The sequence below is a fragment of the Arvicanthis niloticus genome, chromosome 3, assembly GCF_011762505.2.
Source record: "Arvicanthis niloticus isolate mArvNil1 chromosome 3, mArvNil1.pat.X, whole genome shotgun sequence".
Taxonomy (NCBI): Eukaryota; Metazoa; Chordata; class Mammalia; order Rodentia; family Muridae; genus Arvicanthis; species Arvicanthis niloticus.
In genome coordinates this window covers 113,294,113-113,313,635 of record NC_047660.1, presented here as the reverse complement: position 1 = coordinate 113,313,635, position 19,523 = coordinate 113,294,113, and the positions used below count along the sequence as shown (strand labels likewise).

Sequence of the window (19,523 nt, the reverse complement as noted above, 5' to 3'; positions counted from 1 at the left end):
ATACATATACATATACATATATAGAGATGTATACACACACACACACATACACACACATATTTTTGTATTTCATTCCTATCTAACACTCATGGATGGTTAATTCTCATCCCTGTTAGACAAAATTGTTGGTATTGACTTCTAAGTCAAAATTGTTCAATATTCAATACTCATGACTTTAAAACCTATATTTAAAAAAAAGATAACACCATTAGCCCTGAAAAATAGAATATGCTGTTCTGGGGACTGTCAACATTAGTCTCTGGATAACCATATTTTAATATGGAAACTAATGACGCTATGGGAAGCTGAGAGCAGTGAAGGAAAATCTAAGACATAACCACAGAAGGCATCTCTTTTCCTTCATCCCACTCACAAGCAGAGAGAAGGTTTTCCTCCAAAGTTTCTTTTTAAGGAAATTTGTACATTTAAGTACTTGGAACTGTCTTCCTGTGAAAGATTAACTCCCAGGAAGGAAGACCATGGTTAACACCATACACAAAATTCTCAGAATCATATACATAGCTAATGCTTTATTAAATTCTACCTTGAGAAAAAAATGAAAAATGAAACACAGATAGTTTAAGTATTGGCAGAAAAATAGGCTAATACCTCTAGGTAAACAGTACTAGCAGCAAACTGTAGCTATAAGGAAAAATATAGTTTTTAATCTGTAAGTATTCTGAGATACATGTTATTCTTTTATGTTTAAAATTTAGTCTTGCAGATACAATTTGAATACCACGGGTCCATTTATAATTTTTCATTTGGAGAATATTAATTCTTTTAAATCCTATTTTTAACGATGGTTCTTAAATGCTTTACAATCCCTTTTAGGCCACCTTCCACCCAAGGTAGTTGAAAAGAAAGGATATGGGGGCAGGGGCAGGTGAAGCAGAGCTGTTTAGAAAGGTTCTTTGGAGCAACTCTCCTCTGTGTTGTCTGGAAATCAGCAGCTCAGTTCACAGGTTACTAGGCAGCTCAATCCATTCACAAACACTTCACAGATACAATAGTAGTCCAGTTCAGTAGAGTCAGGTTAGCAACAGTAATGACACAACCTAGCATAGATAGCCAGGCCTCAGCCTCTGCTCGAGTGAGCAGGAGGCACCAACAGGAACACCAGAAGAAGTTTTCAGCTCTGCCTCTCTCAGGAAAGCCAAGATCAGTGAAGACACAAGACCCACAAGTGTTGCACAGATAGCTGTACCAGCAAGCCAAGCTTGCTTTCTGTCACTCCCTTGAGTCCTATTTATACCCTCCAAACATCATATGACCTCCACATGCCTTGCCTCAGAACGTGCATCTAGTCAACCCGAGTCTTCAGAGTCCCAACGAATGCAGTTCATCTATGCAATGTAAAGCAGACCAATACATGTGAGTGAGTTATTAGCAAAGAATCCTTCATCACATATCCTTTCATGTGTTTGCTTTAGCAGAACATCCTCTCTCCTATGTCTGCTTCAGTGAAATGTTCCTTCACGAGTCTGCCTTAGTCTTTCACCTCTGTCCACTTCAGGAAAACACTCCTTCGTGTGTTTGCCCTGGCAAAACACCATCCACACACAACTGACTCCAAAGAACTTGCAAGTTTCTGCTTCAGTGAAACCTTTCTCTCAAGAAGACTCACCTCTCTTCTCCCTCTCTTTGTATATGTGTGTGAGATTGTGTGTGTGTTTATGTGTATGTGTGTGTGTGATTGTGTGTGTCTGTGTCTGTATAACTTAACAAGTCAGTGCTATTATGCTTGATTTAAAGACTAGACTATAAATATGTTTTAATCTTCTCTTATGCAACTCTCATGCACAATATTAACTTCCTGTCTAGTATTTTATTGTCCAGGAAGACGGGGAGGGGTTATTAAAGAACCACTGAGTACATTTCATATTCTCTAAAAAAACACACCGTTTGCAAAGTAATGAAGCTACAGAGTGCAGGATAATAAGGAAACAGTAAAGAATTGATGGTATAGTGAGATTCCTAAGAATTAGGATCCTTGAAAAAAATACCCATGCTAAGAATAAAAATTATTCATCTCAAGAGCCCTGCCACCAGGAGAAACACTCATTATCTTTGATGAATCTCTCTACCAGGTCTGGGAACTTGGACCAATCTCTAAATCTACATATGCACATTTCTTAGCCTTAGCTTTTGTTTCATCTTTTTTCTGTAAGTTGCAAAACTGTTGTGGACAAGACAGGTTGAGAATTTTTCTCTGCTTTATTTTGGCCAAAGCATTGTATAAATTCTTATTTTCCCAATGTCTCCTCCCTCCACTGAAGTTAGAGCAACTGCAGTGGTATTGAGAACAATGAATATTAAAATGAAGACTGAAACATTCAGACTTTTAGAAAGATGCCTGAAGCCCAGAGAAATCATGAGTGCCACTTAGGAAGTGGTGTCTTTAACTAGAAATTTTGAGATAGGCTCAAGTATTTGAACACTTGGTCCCCATTGGGTCTTGCTGTTTGGAGAGGTCATTGAGCGTTCAGAATGTATGCATTGTTCCAGTATACAGAAAGGATGCATTCTTCCGGGAGGAAGTTACAGAACTTATGCATTCTTCCAGGAGGAAGTATGCAAAAGGGATGCATTCTTCCAGGGGAAATTTACAGAAGTTATGTATTCTTCTGGGAGGAAGTTACAGAACTTATGCATTCTTCCAGGAGGAAGTATGCAAAAGGGATGCATTCTTCCAGGGGAAATTTACAGAAGTTATGTATTCTTCCAGGAGGAAGTTACAAAAGGTATGCATTTTTTCTGAAAGAAGTACATCACTGGGGAAGACTTTGAGGCATTACAGGTTTTCTTCCCACTTCTGTTCCTACTCTTCCTGTTTTTTGTTTGTTTGTTTATTTGGGTTTTGTGTGTGTGTATGGACAGAAATGTGATCTGCCAGCTTCTTGCACCTGATGCCTGTTTGCCATGCCTCCCCACTATGGTGTATTCTTTTCCTCTGGAGCAATTAGCCACAATAAACCCATGTTCATTAAATTGGTTTTGGTCATTATATTTTATCACATAACAGCAAAGATTATATATATATATATATATATATATATATATATATATATATATATATATATATATGCTTGTGTATTTGTGAGAATAATAGAAAGCATAATAAATATACATTTTGGAATTAACATCAACTTCATTTCAAAGAGGAATAGCACTAATAGAAGAAAACAACATAGATTTGGAGTTGAGAATTCTTTCACATGAATTTCAGCATTCAGAAGGCTGAGGCAGAAGGATTACCATGAATTTGAGGCTATCTTCTGCTATACAGTGAAATTCAAGACATCCTCAGCCACAAAGTGATAGCCTATCAAAAAGGAGGAGGAGGAGGAAAAACAGAAAGAAGAGAGGGGAAGGAGGAGGAAGAGGGGAGAAGGAGTGGAAGAGAAGGGTACAAATATTTTGTAGTGTTTGTATGAATCAGTTTATGAAAGATGTATGGATATCTCAGAGAAAGCATTTGGATACCTCTTTGCCTCCATGAAAGACTGATAATGATAACTCTGAAGCGCCATAACATCCATTGTAAAGGATTGTAAACCCTGACAGCGTTGCCTTACATCCTTCATAGTTAAATGATATGAAGATACATTACTGAGTAATATAACAAGCCTTCTATTCTACTAAAGCACATGTCTCACATATTTAGGCATGACAAAATTGGAAAATATTACTTATCACTTTGGGTAATATGTTTCTAGGTGTATCTCTAAACAACATATGATTCAAGGAACAATCTAGATTTCTCATGACCTCACAAGTAATTTTGCCTCTCAAATATAGAAAAAGAAAACAGCTTGAGAAAAAAAGATACATGGCAGCTCACCATAAAAGTTTAGTTTTAATTTGTTCTTAGAAGTAAAGTGACAACTGTTAACTTACTGTATCCACTCAAGCTTTAGATACTGTTGGTCTCAAATAAATATGAGCTAATGCTAGTTAGTGTGTCAGTCTTAAAGGAGAGTGTCCCATATAGGTCCCTGTATTGAACTCTTGGTTACTCATTGCTGGTGCTATATTGGGAGGTTATGGGACTTTTAAAAGGTGCAGCTTTGCTGGGAGTATTTTTGGTGGTGGCCTTGCTCTGCCTTCAGTTCTTGCTTCCTTTATCCCCTTTATGTGGTTGAGATGTCATCTGTCAGATTGTTCTCCTCTTACTCTACCCTCCACATGGTTATGGATATCCAGCTCTCTGAAACCATAACTCAAAATAAAACTTTTCAGTATTTTGTGTCTGGGCATGGTATTTTACTACGGATAAAAAAAAGTAATTTATATATTTACTGTCTCAATCTCCATGAATTTGTTCCATATACACAAATCCAAATCTTACAAAAAAACAAAGAAAATAAAATGGTTATTTTTCAAAGCATGTGCAAACAATGATTTATGTTCAACTTTATTTGAACCATTGAATCAAATCCACAAAAAAAATACTATCAATACTCCTACTTATGTGAGGTTAGTCAGCTTCAAGTAAAAAGAAAATCACAGCTTTGATATGAAAATAAAAAAGAAAACAGATAAATTTGGGAGTCATCCTGGTTTGTGATATTCTAACAAAAACACTAAATTGTTCAGAACTTTTTGGATACAGTTATAATATACTGATATGTTAAATCAATATATCTAGTACTGTATGTGGGCTAAATTAATTTATTGAGGTGATTTCTATTTTTAAATTACTTACATGAACACACAGCCTTGTTTACTTTGTAGGGCTTGTCACTGTCACCTCACACCTTTTGTCTCACCTGTCTAGGAATGTCACCAGGCTGCGTGTAAGCATCTTCCCAGTCTTGGTCGTTGTTTAGTGGTCTGCTGCCAATCTTCATCTTTCTGATTCTGTTAAAACCATTACAGACTGAGAAGTCTGCTCCACAAATGAACAACAAGCACAGAAACTGAAACCCCTGTAGTCTTCAATGCTTGACAGGAAAGGCCCAGTTCTCCATGACAGACCCACGTACACATCACACAAACAGTACTCTAACAGTTGAACAAATTACAAAGTTTTGACACATTTACTATACCACCTGATCTCTCAGCAGCAGACTCCCACTTCTTCAAGCAGCCTGATACCTTCCACATCCAGCAAGATGAAAAATACATGGATTTTTATGCTACAGAAATGAACAAGCTTCAAAAAATGTGTTGTCTGCAATAGTTCCTATTCTAGTGAATAAAGATGTGTTTGAGCCTAGTTGTAATGGTTTAAAATTCATGGTCCAAAACTGTAAAATCATTTTGTCCACCAGTAGGAATTGTGAATTTCATTAATTACATTAAACAAAAATGTAACAAGGGAGCACTATCAGAAAACTTTAAAGCATAAAATAAACAAAACTAAAGATCTAAATTATTTGGCAGGTGAAGTATACATCTCAATGAAAGACAGAAAAGCAGATTTCACTTTTCAACAATAATTTAGATCAAGTGAAATGACAAATGAAAGACTTTTAGGTAAAATATTGTAAGTCAGACCCTTATTATGCCAATATCATTCATATCCACACAACATAAAAAAAAAAAAAAAACAATGAAATTTATTCTCCATTCTCAGTCTCTAAGATAGGCTACCTGGAGGGAGTAGTACCTCAACTGCTACAGCTGGCAGTCACACTCAGCTTGAAGAAACAAGATCCAATGTCACTAAAATTCCCTAGGGCCTGTTGGGGTTACCTCTTCAGAGGGGAGTGATATAAATAGGAGACAAGAACTGGTCAGGTGAGACAAAGACCTCAAAGCAGTAGATGCAGTAATGCCCTAGGTAGAGGTCAGGAATCTCAGAAGATGGCTCTGGTTCCTGGCTCATTGATATTTTCTGCTGTTCCTATATCGCTGTCTTTATCTGACTTTATCTCTATGACTCTTTCTGTCTCTCTGTTTCTTGGTCTCTCTCTAATGTTTATCATCTATCTGTCTATCTATCTATACACACATATGTATATATGAAGAGAGAGGGAAAGAGAAGAAAGGGAGAGGAGAGGAGAAAGAGTGGAAAGAGAAATGGACAGACAGAAGAAGAGACAAAGACAGACTGGTGTAAGGGAAAATAGTTTTGAGGAAGAGAAAATAGGGATGATAGGAGGTAAATAATACCCAATACAGTCTACATATGTGTGGAATTTTAAAAAATAACATTACAGGTGGGTAAGATGGTTCAGACAGTAAAAGCATTGTTTCACATGCCTAACCACCTAATTTCAGTTCCCAGAACCTGTGGGTGGGGAGGAGGGAACCATGTCTTAAGAAATTATTCTCTGAGCATCATGCTGTTGCACACACATGCTAACATTCACATACACATGAAATACACGTGAATATATGTCAACACACTCACAAACTCACAATGATCAACATAACAAAATTTAAACATACTTACCTAAACCTACATAAAATATTCATAATTGTATGTATATACACATAGTTTTAAAATGAAGTTATACTACCTAATTTAATATGCTCCCACCCCCATTAAAAGCCATGCCTAAACAATACTTGAATGATGAATATATATGGATATACATACATATATGTATAATATAAAATATACACATATATAAAGAGAGGATCATATGAGGAGTTGGAGGGATGCTATGGAATGGTGTGATTATAGTTTAATTAAAATTAATTAATAAAAACAGGTATAAGTGCTAAAGCTGTTAAAAGATATAGTCATTATTCTGCACAATTTTAAAAATAAAAAAGAAATATGAAAGTGAACATAAGGGAGTTACATATCATAAACATAATTCATAACCTGAAAAAATAGAAAGAATTCAATAAAGTTTATTTTGTATTCTATTTATAACTCCATGTAAGTGATTTACTACATTTATTGTCTTGCACATGTTTAACCATCTCTGGGATAAAGAAAACTTGACCAAAGTGTATAATCCTTTCAATGTACATCCTTATTCTTTTTGTAAGTACTTGATATTGGTCTGTAGGGTTTTGGGGGGTTTCTTTGTTTACTTATATTTTATCCTGGTTTTTATTTTAAGTAATACCAACTTCATAGAGAGAGTTTAGAAGTGTGACTTCTGTTCTTTTTTTTTTTTTTTTTTTTAAATTCAAGGCTTGGCTCTTGATCTTCTTTGGAAGTCTGATAGAATTATGATGTAAATGAATCTGAGTCTGAACTCTCTTGTAGTTGAGTTGTATCATTAAGTCATTTATTTGTGTCCCTTATAGTTTTATTTAATTTTTTAGTAGATTCTTCTCTCATACAATACATCCCAACCATTTCCCCTCCATTTTCTCTTCTGACCTCCAAGTCTTACTGTATTTTGATCTGTCCCTTATGATTTTGAATGCAAACACTTAGACTTATACATTTCCCTTGCAGGATTGCTTTTCAATTAGGCAAGAACTTTTGTAGTGCAGTGTTTTTATTTCCATTCAGGTACTGAGATTTTCCATTTCTTTGATTTCTCATTTGACCCATTTATCCTACAGTAAGAAGTTGCTTAATCTCCATGAATGGGTGTTTGTACATTATGTATATCTCCATAAGATATGTTTGATGTCAATTTTAATTTTACTGAATTATTGTCAGATAGGATACATGGAAGTATTCTGTTTCTGGATTTGTTAAGATTTGTTTTGTCTCCTAGGGTATGATCTGTTATTGAGAAGTGTCTGTGAGCTGCATAGCTTATGTTCAGAGAAATTAAAACAATACCTACTATTAATAGATGGTTGTTAATTTTCATCTTTCATTGCAATATACAGGTTTTTAAAAATGAAACGAGGTATACTACAGCTTTGTGCATGCTGTGAACATTCATTATGACTCTGCTTGCATGTACCTTGACACTTTAAGTCCACCTGTTATTTGATATGTTTCCATTAGGTGTTGACTTTTCTGCAGAGTGGTGAGACCGTGAGTCAACTCAAGTGGCATCGGCATCAATGATGAGCCTCTCTAGAGTAAATAGATCTAAGTGCATTATCTTGCGTTACGGCTCTGCACTCTCAGCTAATATTCTCTTGGTTCACTTGCTCCACAAGTCTCATTTTCTACATAATAGCTGGAAACATCTTTAAAAACATCAGTCCCATGCCACTCACCTGATTTATCCATTCATTTTCCAGTGATATCAGAAAATAGCTGAGTCTAGATAATATTCAAAGAACCAAAGTTCATCTCTTCAAAGTTCTGGGAATCAGAAACATGATACTGGCTTTGGCCCCAATCTGTCTTTTGGCCAAAGGGTCTTTTGGTAGACAGCACAGTTGTGAGTGTGCACATAAGGCCACGGAAATCAGGGACCCTCCCGCTGCTTTGTAACAAGGCATTCTTAGGAGGACCAGTTCCAGGAAAACAACCCAAATCCTTTAATGGCTTCAGTCATCTCTCTACCTGTTTTAGGCCTCACTACTTATATCTCCTACAATCTCTCACCTTATCACACTATCTCTCATACTACCTTATAATAATGCTTGGGAAATATCAACAATATCCAGATACCTACTCACAACCAGGAAAGCATCACAAGATAAATATATTTCTGTTTTTCCTCCTCCAAGACCCTGTATGACCTGATTCGAGCTGCCATCTCATTCCTTGCTTGTGCTCATTCCTTAGCCTCTCTAGTTGTCTACACCTCAGTACACCAGCTTCCCTCAGCCTTGTCATTTCTGACTGCCATCTGTACCTGATACTCTGTCCTGAGGCTCCTCTGAAGATGCTTTTTCCTGATCACCTGGGTTCGAGTTAGAATTTCACCTCTCCACTGAGAGCTTCTTGCATCATAGAAAAGAAATTCCTTCCTCCAATCCTGGTAGTATTACAGTCTTGTGGTTCTTTTGTAGCTAGATAATTTTGTTTATTTTGGTTTTATATTTTCCCTTACTTGTTTATAACATGACTGTGCCTGTCTGTCTGTTTAGTTCTCTACACCATAGCTTCTTAACACATATTTGTTTTCATAGGGGGAATAGTGTGTGTGTGTGTGTGTGTGTGTGTCGTGGCAAGCCGGGGGTTCGGGGGGGGGGGGAGCCAGCAGCCATGAGTGTGTGCTTTCTTTAAGGGCAAGTAGGGAAGTGGTTGCCTAAGGTCATAGGACACAGGTTATTTCAGTGTTCATTTGTTCTCAACCCACTCTGCACCTTCTGTTTGGCAATAATTAGAGCCTGTGACCCAAAGCGAAGGAAACATTCACAAAGCTGAATTACCTAAAGCGAAGACGAGGGTATCTAATTAGTCTTTCTGCTGACAATCTTTTGGGGAATAACAGTCTTCCTTTTGAAAAGTCTAAGCATGCTGCGTCTGTCACCAGCTCTACTGATAATTAGCAGTGTTCTCCAGACACCTACACGCATCCCCTCCAAAATATCCCATGTAACTCCACCATGAGGAAAAACAGTTTCAATTTAGACAGGCGAGCATTTCGGTAGCTACCATGTGGTCTTGAAGAATGTTTCTTATTATAAAAGAGATAAAAAAAAAAAAAAACCTCATGCCACAGGATATTGTTTTATGTAACGTGCCTGGTATATTGCTTAACAAAACACTTCATGGAAACTTCATCAGGACATGGCTTGATTAAGACTCAAAATTAGCATGCACCCACAACTTCTTTTTTTGAACCTCAAAGATGTTTTCTTGTACTATTTCTACCCTAGTCACAAGCTTATTAACTTAGGAATGAGGTGACAAGGCCTTTGTCTTCGTGTCTTGTAATTATAATTAATAGTAAGTTAAAGAAAAGCAGAAAGCTTATATTCAAAGTTTAAAGTCAAGTGACTATGTGGCACTTGGAACAGATGCTGGGAAGACATTAGGTGGGAGATTACTCTTCTTAATTAAAACTTTTGGGAAACATTGTGGAGAGGGAAACTTAGGATGTAGCTGTAGAGAGACATTGCAGCATGTCTGAGCATGGCCAGAGTCTGAGGACAGGACTCCTGCTGTTTTCATGTGGGAGCCCAGGGCCCAACCAGGACCAGTTTTCCCTCACCCTCTGAGCTAGTTCGAAATCTGACCTCAGCTAAAAAAAAGAAGTCTCTCCTGAGTGTTCCCTTAACTGTGAAAGACAGCACAGAAATCTCATGTTGAGTGGGAAGTTGTTATTTACGGTAGATTAATTTTATCAAAAAATTTACCATTAGTAGACAGTTGACCATAATCAGGTGGTTTTTCCAACAAGTATGTACTCTTGCCCACAAGTGTATAGTGTATGCATGCACATGCACACGCACACGCACACGCACACACACACACAAATACAAAAACACATGTATATAAACTAATATTTTGGTAACACTTCTACTAAGCAGTCTTTTGTTGTTTTGGTTTTTATTTGGACAGGGTCTCACTATGATGTCTTGGCTGACTTAGAAATCACTATATAGACCTAGCTAGCCTCAACTTAATAGATGTTTAGATCTCTATCTGCCTTCATCTGCCTCTCCAGGGTTGATTAAAGGCATGCACCATCACACCCAGTGTTCAGTCTTTTTTAAAAAAACATAATTTTTATAAATGACAGACTAAAGCTAGTAAGGCTACATCTTCTTCAAAGTGCGACAGGGTTCCTTGTGACACTTGGTTTGCGTAATGATAATGCTCTCTGTGTTTTCACCTGTCCACACTGCTTTAACTTTGTGTATGCACTAATTTAAGTAACTTCCACAAATCCACTGTATCAGTACTTTGATGTTCCTATTGTTTACATAAGAGGCTGAGGCTGATGAAGAAAGGTATTTGAAGATTCATAGTTAATGATGCTGGAGTGAAAATAGAAACTTGCTTCTTAGTCCTTAACCCACACTGTTAAACACTAGTATATTCCATGTCATGAAAATTCTACGGAAACAGAAATTATGAAACCCTAGCCACAGGCCAAGTGTGATCCAGCACCTACATTTGTAAATAAAGTTTTATTCCATTACACTCTAGTTTATTTGTTTAGTCTATGCCTTTGCTACCTTCATACTACCATAGCCATACTAAATAGTTGCATCCAAGACTCTGGGGCTCATAGATTAAAATGCTTCTGATCTTTCTCTTTCCAGAAAAAGTGAACCAGCCTCTGCTTCAGATCATAAACAGTTCTTTCCCAGTCAGTTTTATTCAACCCATCATTGTATCAATCTAAACATAGCCAGTGTCCAGTTTCCAGAAGAAGAAATCAAAAAAATTCTAGCTTCCTATACTAGGAACAGGGTTAGAATTTTTTTTAATGCAGACTTCTTTAGAAACTTTAAAAAAAACATCTTAGTAAACTATCTAACATAACTGAGACATGATCTCTGTTAACTAAAACAAGGAAATAATAATTGACGATCTGAGTTCAGTTGACTTAGGGATATAGATTCCAAAGGCAATCCTCTCCAGTTCATCCTGGCTCTGCCACCTCTTGATTTCATGACCTTGTGTATCATCTAACCTCTATGAGCTGTAGTGCTTCTATCTGCAAAAGTGATCACTGTACTTATCCCACTTAATGACAGTATTATAATGATTAAGAAAGTTAATGGTTGCAACTTTGGAACCAGAAACTGATTCTTATAAAGTGTTGGTTACAACTCCTTCAGCTTCTTCAAAAGACTAATTTAAAAGCACACAGAATTATCAAAGCTGAAGCCTAAGTATGATGGGGAAATATTCAGTAAATTAATCACCTAAAAAATTTATGTATATCAAATACTCTTCTGCATGTATTATATAGAGATGTCTGTGGGGAAAATAATTGAATGAAATACCTATTCCTTCTGATAACTTAATATACAGTACAAGACTCATAATATTAGAACAAGTAAAAAAGTTAAACATGATAAATGCAACATATACTCCACGTTACCAGAAGCTCCTGTGGATGGTATAGGACAACTATTGCTCACCTGGTTTCTCTAGCATTATTAGAATGGGTATCTTAGCTGCAAATGATGGGTCTTCTAGTTTCTTTAACACTATTATAACAAGTAGTTACTTATAGTACCTCCCAGATGAGTTATTTAACTTGTATTTTATAATGACAAAATGATTTAAGCATGTTCAGGATAGCATATCAAGTCCATTGAAAATGAGTTCATATTCAAAATGTACTTCCAAATAAAAATTATGAAAAGTGTATATGGATTAGTAGTAACTAAATATCATCAGTCTTGAAACAAGACCACCCTAGATTCAAAATCAGCTTCCACTCATCATCACCTGTGAAACTAGGCAACATACACATGGTCTAGTACAGTTTAATTGGGATCAAAAGAGTGACACAAACAGCACCAGCACCCATCACTCAGTCGTATCTCTAACATACATTTATTAAAAAGGAATTATGTGCCAGACACTGCTGAGGTTGAATTACAACAAACAAACAATTGTATGAAATTTAATTACACTTGTAAGAATTAAGCATCTAGTCCAAGGTGTGAATGTTTAAGAAGAAGAGGAGGAGGAAGAGGAGGAGGGAGGAAGAAGAAGAGGAGGAGAGGGAGGAGGAGGAGGAGGGAATGAAGAAAAATGAAGCAAGAAAGATATGGTGATGATGGTGGTTGTCATGGTGATGGAAGTGATGATATGTGGGTCCTTTGTTCCAGAGGGCATCCCACAATCTCCCAGCTGGGGACAGGGTGAGAGCAGGTAGGGTTCACTACAGTCTCTGCTGCTGCCTCCGCCCCATGTCTCCACTGTCTGTTGGTCTCTGGCCCAGCCTGGTGCGGGAGGTCCTGGCCAAAGAGCAGAGTGTGAGCAGGGAGGGGAGATTGCCTGCCCCTGCTGCTGCCTCTGCTTGCTTGCCCCTGTCCCTGCCCGGTCACTCCCAGGTGCTGCAACTGTCTCTTATCGCTGAGCCTTCTTGGGCCTCGGCTGGGTTGATAAGAAGCCGGCTAGCTGGCAAGAAGGAAGCTTGGTGACCCAGACAGGTTACTGGGAGACCAGATCTCGCCCCAAGTGTTACAACTCTTGTGACAGAAACTCTCAGACACCAGGATGATTCTCGAGCACCTTACTTCCCCTAAATAGAGCCCTTATATACAGTTTCAGGGTGGGTTAGGGTCTGGGAGCAGATAAGGACTATTGGCTTGGTCTGAGAGCTTGGAGATACCTAGTCTGCATGTGGGAGAGCCTGAGACACTGTTCCTCGTGACTGATGACCAGAGATGTCTCTGTGGGAGGGGCTGTAGAGGGCTGAAGCTGAATGAAAAGAATCAGGGCCAGGGGCAGAGCAGAACACCTGCCATCCAATAAGGGTCCGGGGTTCCAGGTTTGTGCTCGATCAAGCACCCAACTGCTTCTCACAGCTCATCACCCCACAATGATGATGATGATAATGGTGGTGGTGGTGGTGATGATGATGATGGTAATGATAGTGCTGGTGAGTTGAGAATGAAGCTTTACTTTTGTTTGGGAAAATATTCCTGGTTCTTGTCCCCAAAGTTATTGAACTTGGATTTTCACCTCTTGACACAGAGTATACTCATTCAATGAACTTTTTAAACTTGTGTCATTCTTTACTTCCAGTTTATGATTGATAGTTCTACTTTTTAAAAGATGTATGCATATATCTATTCAAGAATGGAACACCAATGCTTGTTTGAAGTGTTTATGCATTTATCATAAAAAGATTATACACATGTATTTTTCATGTACACTTACATGCAATGAAGTATATATGTTCATGCATATATACATTTGAACCAATATTTTGAATAGCTCTTTATGAGAGATTTTCCTATCATGACTTTAGCTATATTAGATCAATTATGATCCAAAAATTATAAGCAGAAAATTTCAGAAACAAAATTTATGACATATAAAATGGATATGATTATATGTGTGTAATACAACAAGATCTTTTGCTAGCCTGATCCATCTTGGCTGGAATGAAAAACATTTCTCTTGACAGCAAATTCACTCTGTACACTGCCTTCTCATTAGACCCTTTGTGACAAGACTCACCAGAGTCATCATATCAACGTGCTTATGACTAAGTAAGCATTTTTAATGGCCTCACGAGCAAAAAACCTGATATTGACAAGTCATATATGTCCCAGAAAACCATGAAGTACCTGCTTTAAGTGGACAGGGGATTACTCTTGGCTTACTAAGAAAAGACAAAAATGCTAAAAAATAGATAGATAAATAGGTAGATAGATAGATACATAGATAGATAGATAGATAGATAGATAGATAGATAGATAGATAGATAAGAAGAAGTTGCCAAAATCCAGGGCGAGAACAAATCTGTTGATAAAATGTGTAGAAAAATATGTTTATTCCAGTTTAGTTCCCAGATGTCTGGCTTCAACAGCTTTGGCCACAGTGTTTGAAAATGCTAAGCAGAAATAGAGAAGGTAAATCCTTTGTGAGTAGAAAGCATGAGTAAAAATATGTAGCATATGTTTCCATTTCATTAGTTATCCCCATAATCTCTTATTGTACCTGTTTCCTAAGTTTAACTTTACCATATGTGATACACATGTGTATAAGTATGGGGTGTTTGGTGCCTTAGAAGGCTTTATGTGCCCACTGTGAAGGGTGACTTGCACTGTATCCCTTGCAGGAAAATAGGCACTACTTTGCATATGTAAGCATGTGTGCACACTCACATACAGACTTGCAACGGCAGACACCGGTGCCTTGTGACATAGAAAGCATCAAAGTGAAAGGACTGAGGACAATTCCAAACTGATTTGCTTTAATTGAGTTTCTGTTTCTATCCTGTCCTCTGCCTTCTACAAATAGCTCTTCTCACAAAAGTCATTTTGGAAACTTATCTCTCAAAGTTTCTAAAGACATCAATGATTTTAGTTATCTTCACTTAAAGAGGGTAATTTATCATCTAGTCAAGTGTGCCTGAGTCTGCCAGGAAAGCTGTGAGCCAACATATATCATATCCAGGAGCTCTGAGGGTTTGCTGTGCCTTCTAGTGTGTATTTGAATACAGAATTTGTTTCAATCTGACATTTTTACCTCACATCATATTTTTCTGCTAATTAAGTTCCATAAATGCATCCTTTAGCTGTTTGAGCTGTAATAGATTTCTCTCTTGAATTGGCCTTCCGAAAGTCAAACCCAACATTGCGATGAACTAAAATATGAATAATTTTCCTTCCACTGTCTTTATTTAGGGCAAATACTAAAAATACTTAGGGTAAAATACTGAAAATAGATAAAGCAGTTTCACTAGACCCAGAGCCTTGGTCATGGTGAACGCACATTATTGAACTGTGACACCACCTCTAGATCAATGTAAGAGAAGGAAATTTCTATTCATAATCTGGAGGTAGTATTGATTGAAAGGATAGCACGAATATAATTTTTGTCATTAAAGACCTGGTATAATTAATCAGACACATAATTTTTTCAGGAATTGATTTCCTCAAGTCCATATTACAGATCAAAATAACAAGAAAGACGAGTCATAGAGGAATGATTGTACAGTATTATTTCTTAATCATGTTATTTCACTATACTGTCTAGGCAGATCAGATTGCTACAGGTTAGAACTGAAATGACCAAGCAGAAATTGAACATTTTGTTGCTCATGTTGAAGTTGGTATTTTAATAGGTACTTAGCACGAGATTCATCTGCATCTACTTAATCATAAGACATAGATGAGACTCTGTGTAAATAAGATTAAAGCATTGCCATAGATAAAATATCAGGCATTAACATTGTAGACTCAATTTTACAATAATTTAGCTTCTATATTTAATGGTCACAGTGATGGGGTCCAGTTCAGATAATGGTGTTGAATGAGCTAATCATTAATTTTATATTCTTCTTTCTCATTTCCCTCTAGGCCTTTATAAAGTGGGAATTGCCTTATACATCTTAAATTCATTACCATAATTTGTGTACTACTCATTGGCAGAAACGAGTTTAAGTAGCATGTTAGCAGAATTCTTCCTCACTGTGAAGTTAGCGGGCCACCAAGTTAATGTTTCAGTAGCATTTATTATAAAACTATAATAATGTGATTAGAATTTGTTACTTTTTTTTTTTTTTTACAAAATAATACCTGAATGAAGACAGACTATTCTGAAAATGATTTTCTCTTTTTCTATAATAAGTATGTCATTGGTCTAAATACCCGAGTGCATGTACATGCCAACACACACACACACACACACACACACACACACACACACACACACACACACAATGTCACTGGCACAGTTCCTTCCTGAAAAAAGCTAGCTATTATTTTCAATTACTCATGACCACCCAAATCAACATCTTCATTCTGTAAGTGAGGAATCTGAGATCCATTGTGATTGATGATGATGAGAAAGATATCCAAGTTATACCTGGGATGTAGAGTCTGGTTTTGAGACTTCTGGGTAAAGACTGAGTCTGCCTGGTTAAAATAGGATGATCATTGACCTTTCTTCACTTGCCTTAGAAAAATATTCGTCCGTCCATAATGCCCTTTCTTTCTCCCTGTACAGCATCGCCATGCACCCCTGCAGAGACTATCTTGTCTCCTGCAGTGAGGATCGTCTCTGGAAGTTGGTGGGCCTCCCAAAAGGCAATGTACTTCTCACAGGATCTGGCCACACAGACTGGCTGTCTGGCTGCTGCTTCCATCCGAGGTCAGTGCACACCTTCCTTCCCTGGACAGCCCCATTCCTTCAGGGAAAGTGACCATTTGATCTGTTGCCATAATCTGATAGCTTTGAAAGAACAGCTGTTTATGCACTCTGAGATCATACACCCTCCTCCGAATGTAGAATATTGTAGACAAATGTGCCTTTGGCTTTCATTAACTATAGATTGGTCACTTTCATATTGATACATGTGAGGCCCAGTCCACATGCTGACACAGTTAACAAGAGGAACCAGCATTTCAGGACAAGTGTTATTAATGATGCTTATGTTATGTGCACCAGCTTTGAGAGGGCACATGGGATCCTAGTCAATAATGCATGCCAGCATTTATTGCATCTCTGTTAATCTACAGGTTTTCCTTTTAGAATTAAGTTATCCACCTAAAAGGACCAGGAGGCCACAGTCACTTTCATTTAACATCCAATGGCATTCAACATATTAAGGAGAAGTAGACAGATCTAAAGACACTTCAGTATTCACTGAAGCTGTGTATCCAAACACTCAGGCAGTGACAGGAAGGTTGCTGTTGAGCACACAGGCCTCACAGAAGCCCATCCACTCTTCCTTAGTACCAGATTCTGCCAACAAGGCTGACTACTTTCTGGTATTTATTCTTATTTCTTAATGATTTTTGAATACTCTAATTTCTGCCTCTTTCTACCTGGCCTAATTACTTTTGAGAACTTACGGTTCTTGGGCTCATTTCTAAAGTATTCCATTTGAAATTTCCTTCCTTGAGAAGATTTATTGATTCATTTTCATGTTTTCTCCAAGTTCCTTTTGCATTAACTAGTTTTGAAATAGATGGAAAAAGTGGTCTTTTTTCGAAATCTGAAAAGGCAGTAACAAGACATTTTTGTGTAATTTTTGAAAACTTCCCAGTGTTTAATTTATCCTTGGTGCTATATGCTTGAACTTAATTTACGAACATGTCATCCTTTCCTTATCTGATCAACAGAGCTGTGCCACACTCTCACCTCTGAGAAGCAGAGCCCATCTTGCAAGTAGAGAAAACACAATTAGAAGTGTAGCCTATCACTTCAATAGCTACTGGGCATACTGATCAGATTTGGATAATACCCTGTTACCATGACAGCCAGTGACTCAGATATTTTCTCATTAGTGCTTGACCAGCAATGGTCCTTTTAATAGATCTTCCTGTTTCCCCAGTCAATTACTGGAATTAAAATGAAGTTAGATACATCATTATTCACTTTTAATAGGAATTTACATTCCGTTCTTTCTTATGGCAGGAGGGTTGTGAATGCTGCTGTACTGTTTCTTTACAGTGCATTAGATGAATGTGATGGGGGAGCTACATTGTTAAGTGAGCAATTTAAATGGCAAATGTTCTTCTGGTATAGGTGAAGAAGGAGGATTATTAAAAACAACCACCAAAAAGTCTTTTTGTTGTTGCTGTTTCCCTGGGGTAGAGATAACTTCTAAAAAAGTTTGTAGTTCTGCCTTCCAACATCTCATCATACTTAATATACTTGTCTTACTACCGGAGACTGTATGCGTGTAAAATGTGCATGTAAACAGTTATAGAGGTTTGTGATTTCTGAGATTTAAACTTGTGACATTTGATTTTTCACTTTGCCTGCTTCATCTATGAAAACAATTTCTTGTTGAACATCCTTTTTTCCTGTCTTCATATCCATATATATAATCTGAACTTGTTGAGAATAAGAAAGGTCTTAGAGGGAGACAGCATGTGACAAAAATGACTGAAAGTCATTATATATGTGTAAAAATTACCAGATTTTAAAATTTTAACATTTGTTTGAACCATGATATTCTAATACAACTTGATCCAATGGAGTCAATCAGGTAAGGATTATAATAATGGTGTTGTCTGTGCTGTGATTTCATTTTCTTCTGTAGACAAGACCTTGGCTGAAGATAGAACATCTTAGCATTGACTTCCATCCTGTTCTATCTATATAAAAATGAAGCTGTAAATTTTCTTATCAACATTTCTTATCAATTCTTTTTAATTGGCTTCTATAACTTTCAGCTGGATACATACTTAGCCAACTTCAGAGCTATTTTAAAAAACATATTTATAGGATGGATTATTTTTTTCTAAAACTTCTCTTAGATACATCTCTAGTTCCCTTTCCAATTTCAGTTTCCTGTTATGTTTCTAAATATTAACTCAGAATGCAGTTTGTCCTGCCCTTGTAGTCACAAGTGTGGGCCAGTCCACTGGAGTATGATTATGCTACCAGAGGCCACACTTTAAAGAAGTCTTCCAGAGCAGCCAACTGTCACTACACCCTCAGTTAGGGTTGGAGGTTTATGATCCCTCTCTACTTCTGTGCTAGAATGTTGACTGGGTTGATTGTGTGCAGGTCTGATGCAGCTGTGAATACATGAACACAGCTGTCCTGTCGCATGAAGAAGACAATATTTCTCTCTGGTCCTCCATGGCCTCTGGTTCTCACAATAATCTCATTGTGTTTTACATGGTGGCTCCTGAGCCTTGGCCGTGATGAAGTTGTCCTGTTTGTGCCTGAACATTCCACTAACATGTATTATCTGCATTTTGAACAACCATGTGTTAATCACCATTGACTGCAAAGGAAACTTACCTAATGAGATTGGAAGGATACAATACTCTGTGGCATAAGGATGGAAAATTGAAGAGCACTTTGCTATGCTGTCCATTTAGTAGAAGTAGTAGCAGATTTACTCCTTAGACCTATGAGTTTCCAGCCATGTCTTCTTGACCAGATTTACATTCCTAAGCATGGCTATCTATCTTCTTCTGGAGTGAACCTTGAGTCCAATCAGAGAACAGTGGGTTATTCCATAACCTTTGAACCACTGTTGCACCTGTGGGTATATCTTGCCACACTGGTTCACAACTTTCACAGCTGGGTAATACTGTTGAAGATTTTTTCCTAAAACTGGCTTCGAAATTACCAACAAGGA

At 37.3% G+C, this 19,523-nt stretch overlaps 1 protein-coding gene across 2 annotated transcripts in view; it reads left to right on the top strand.

Annotated features, from left to right (window-relative positions):
• Window positions 1-19,523, top strand: part of Spag16 (sperm associated antigen 16) — an 856,168-nt gene that overhangs the window by 351,974 nt on the left and 484,671 nt on the right. For both annotated transcript variants that reach the window (XM_034498464.2, XM_034498463.2), the window contains one exon: window positions 16,427-16,570. In XM_034498464.2, the coding sequence (XP_034354355.1) occupies window positions 16,427-16,570 (144 nt within the window). The remainder of the gene's footprint in view (window positions 1-16,426; window positions 16,571-19,523) is intronic.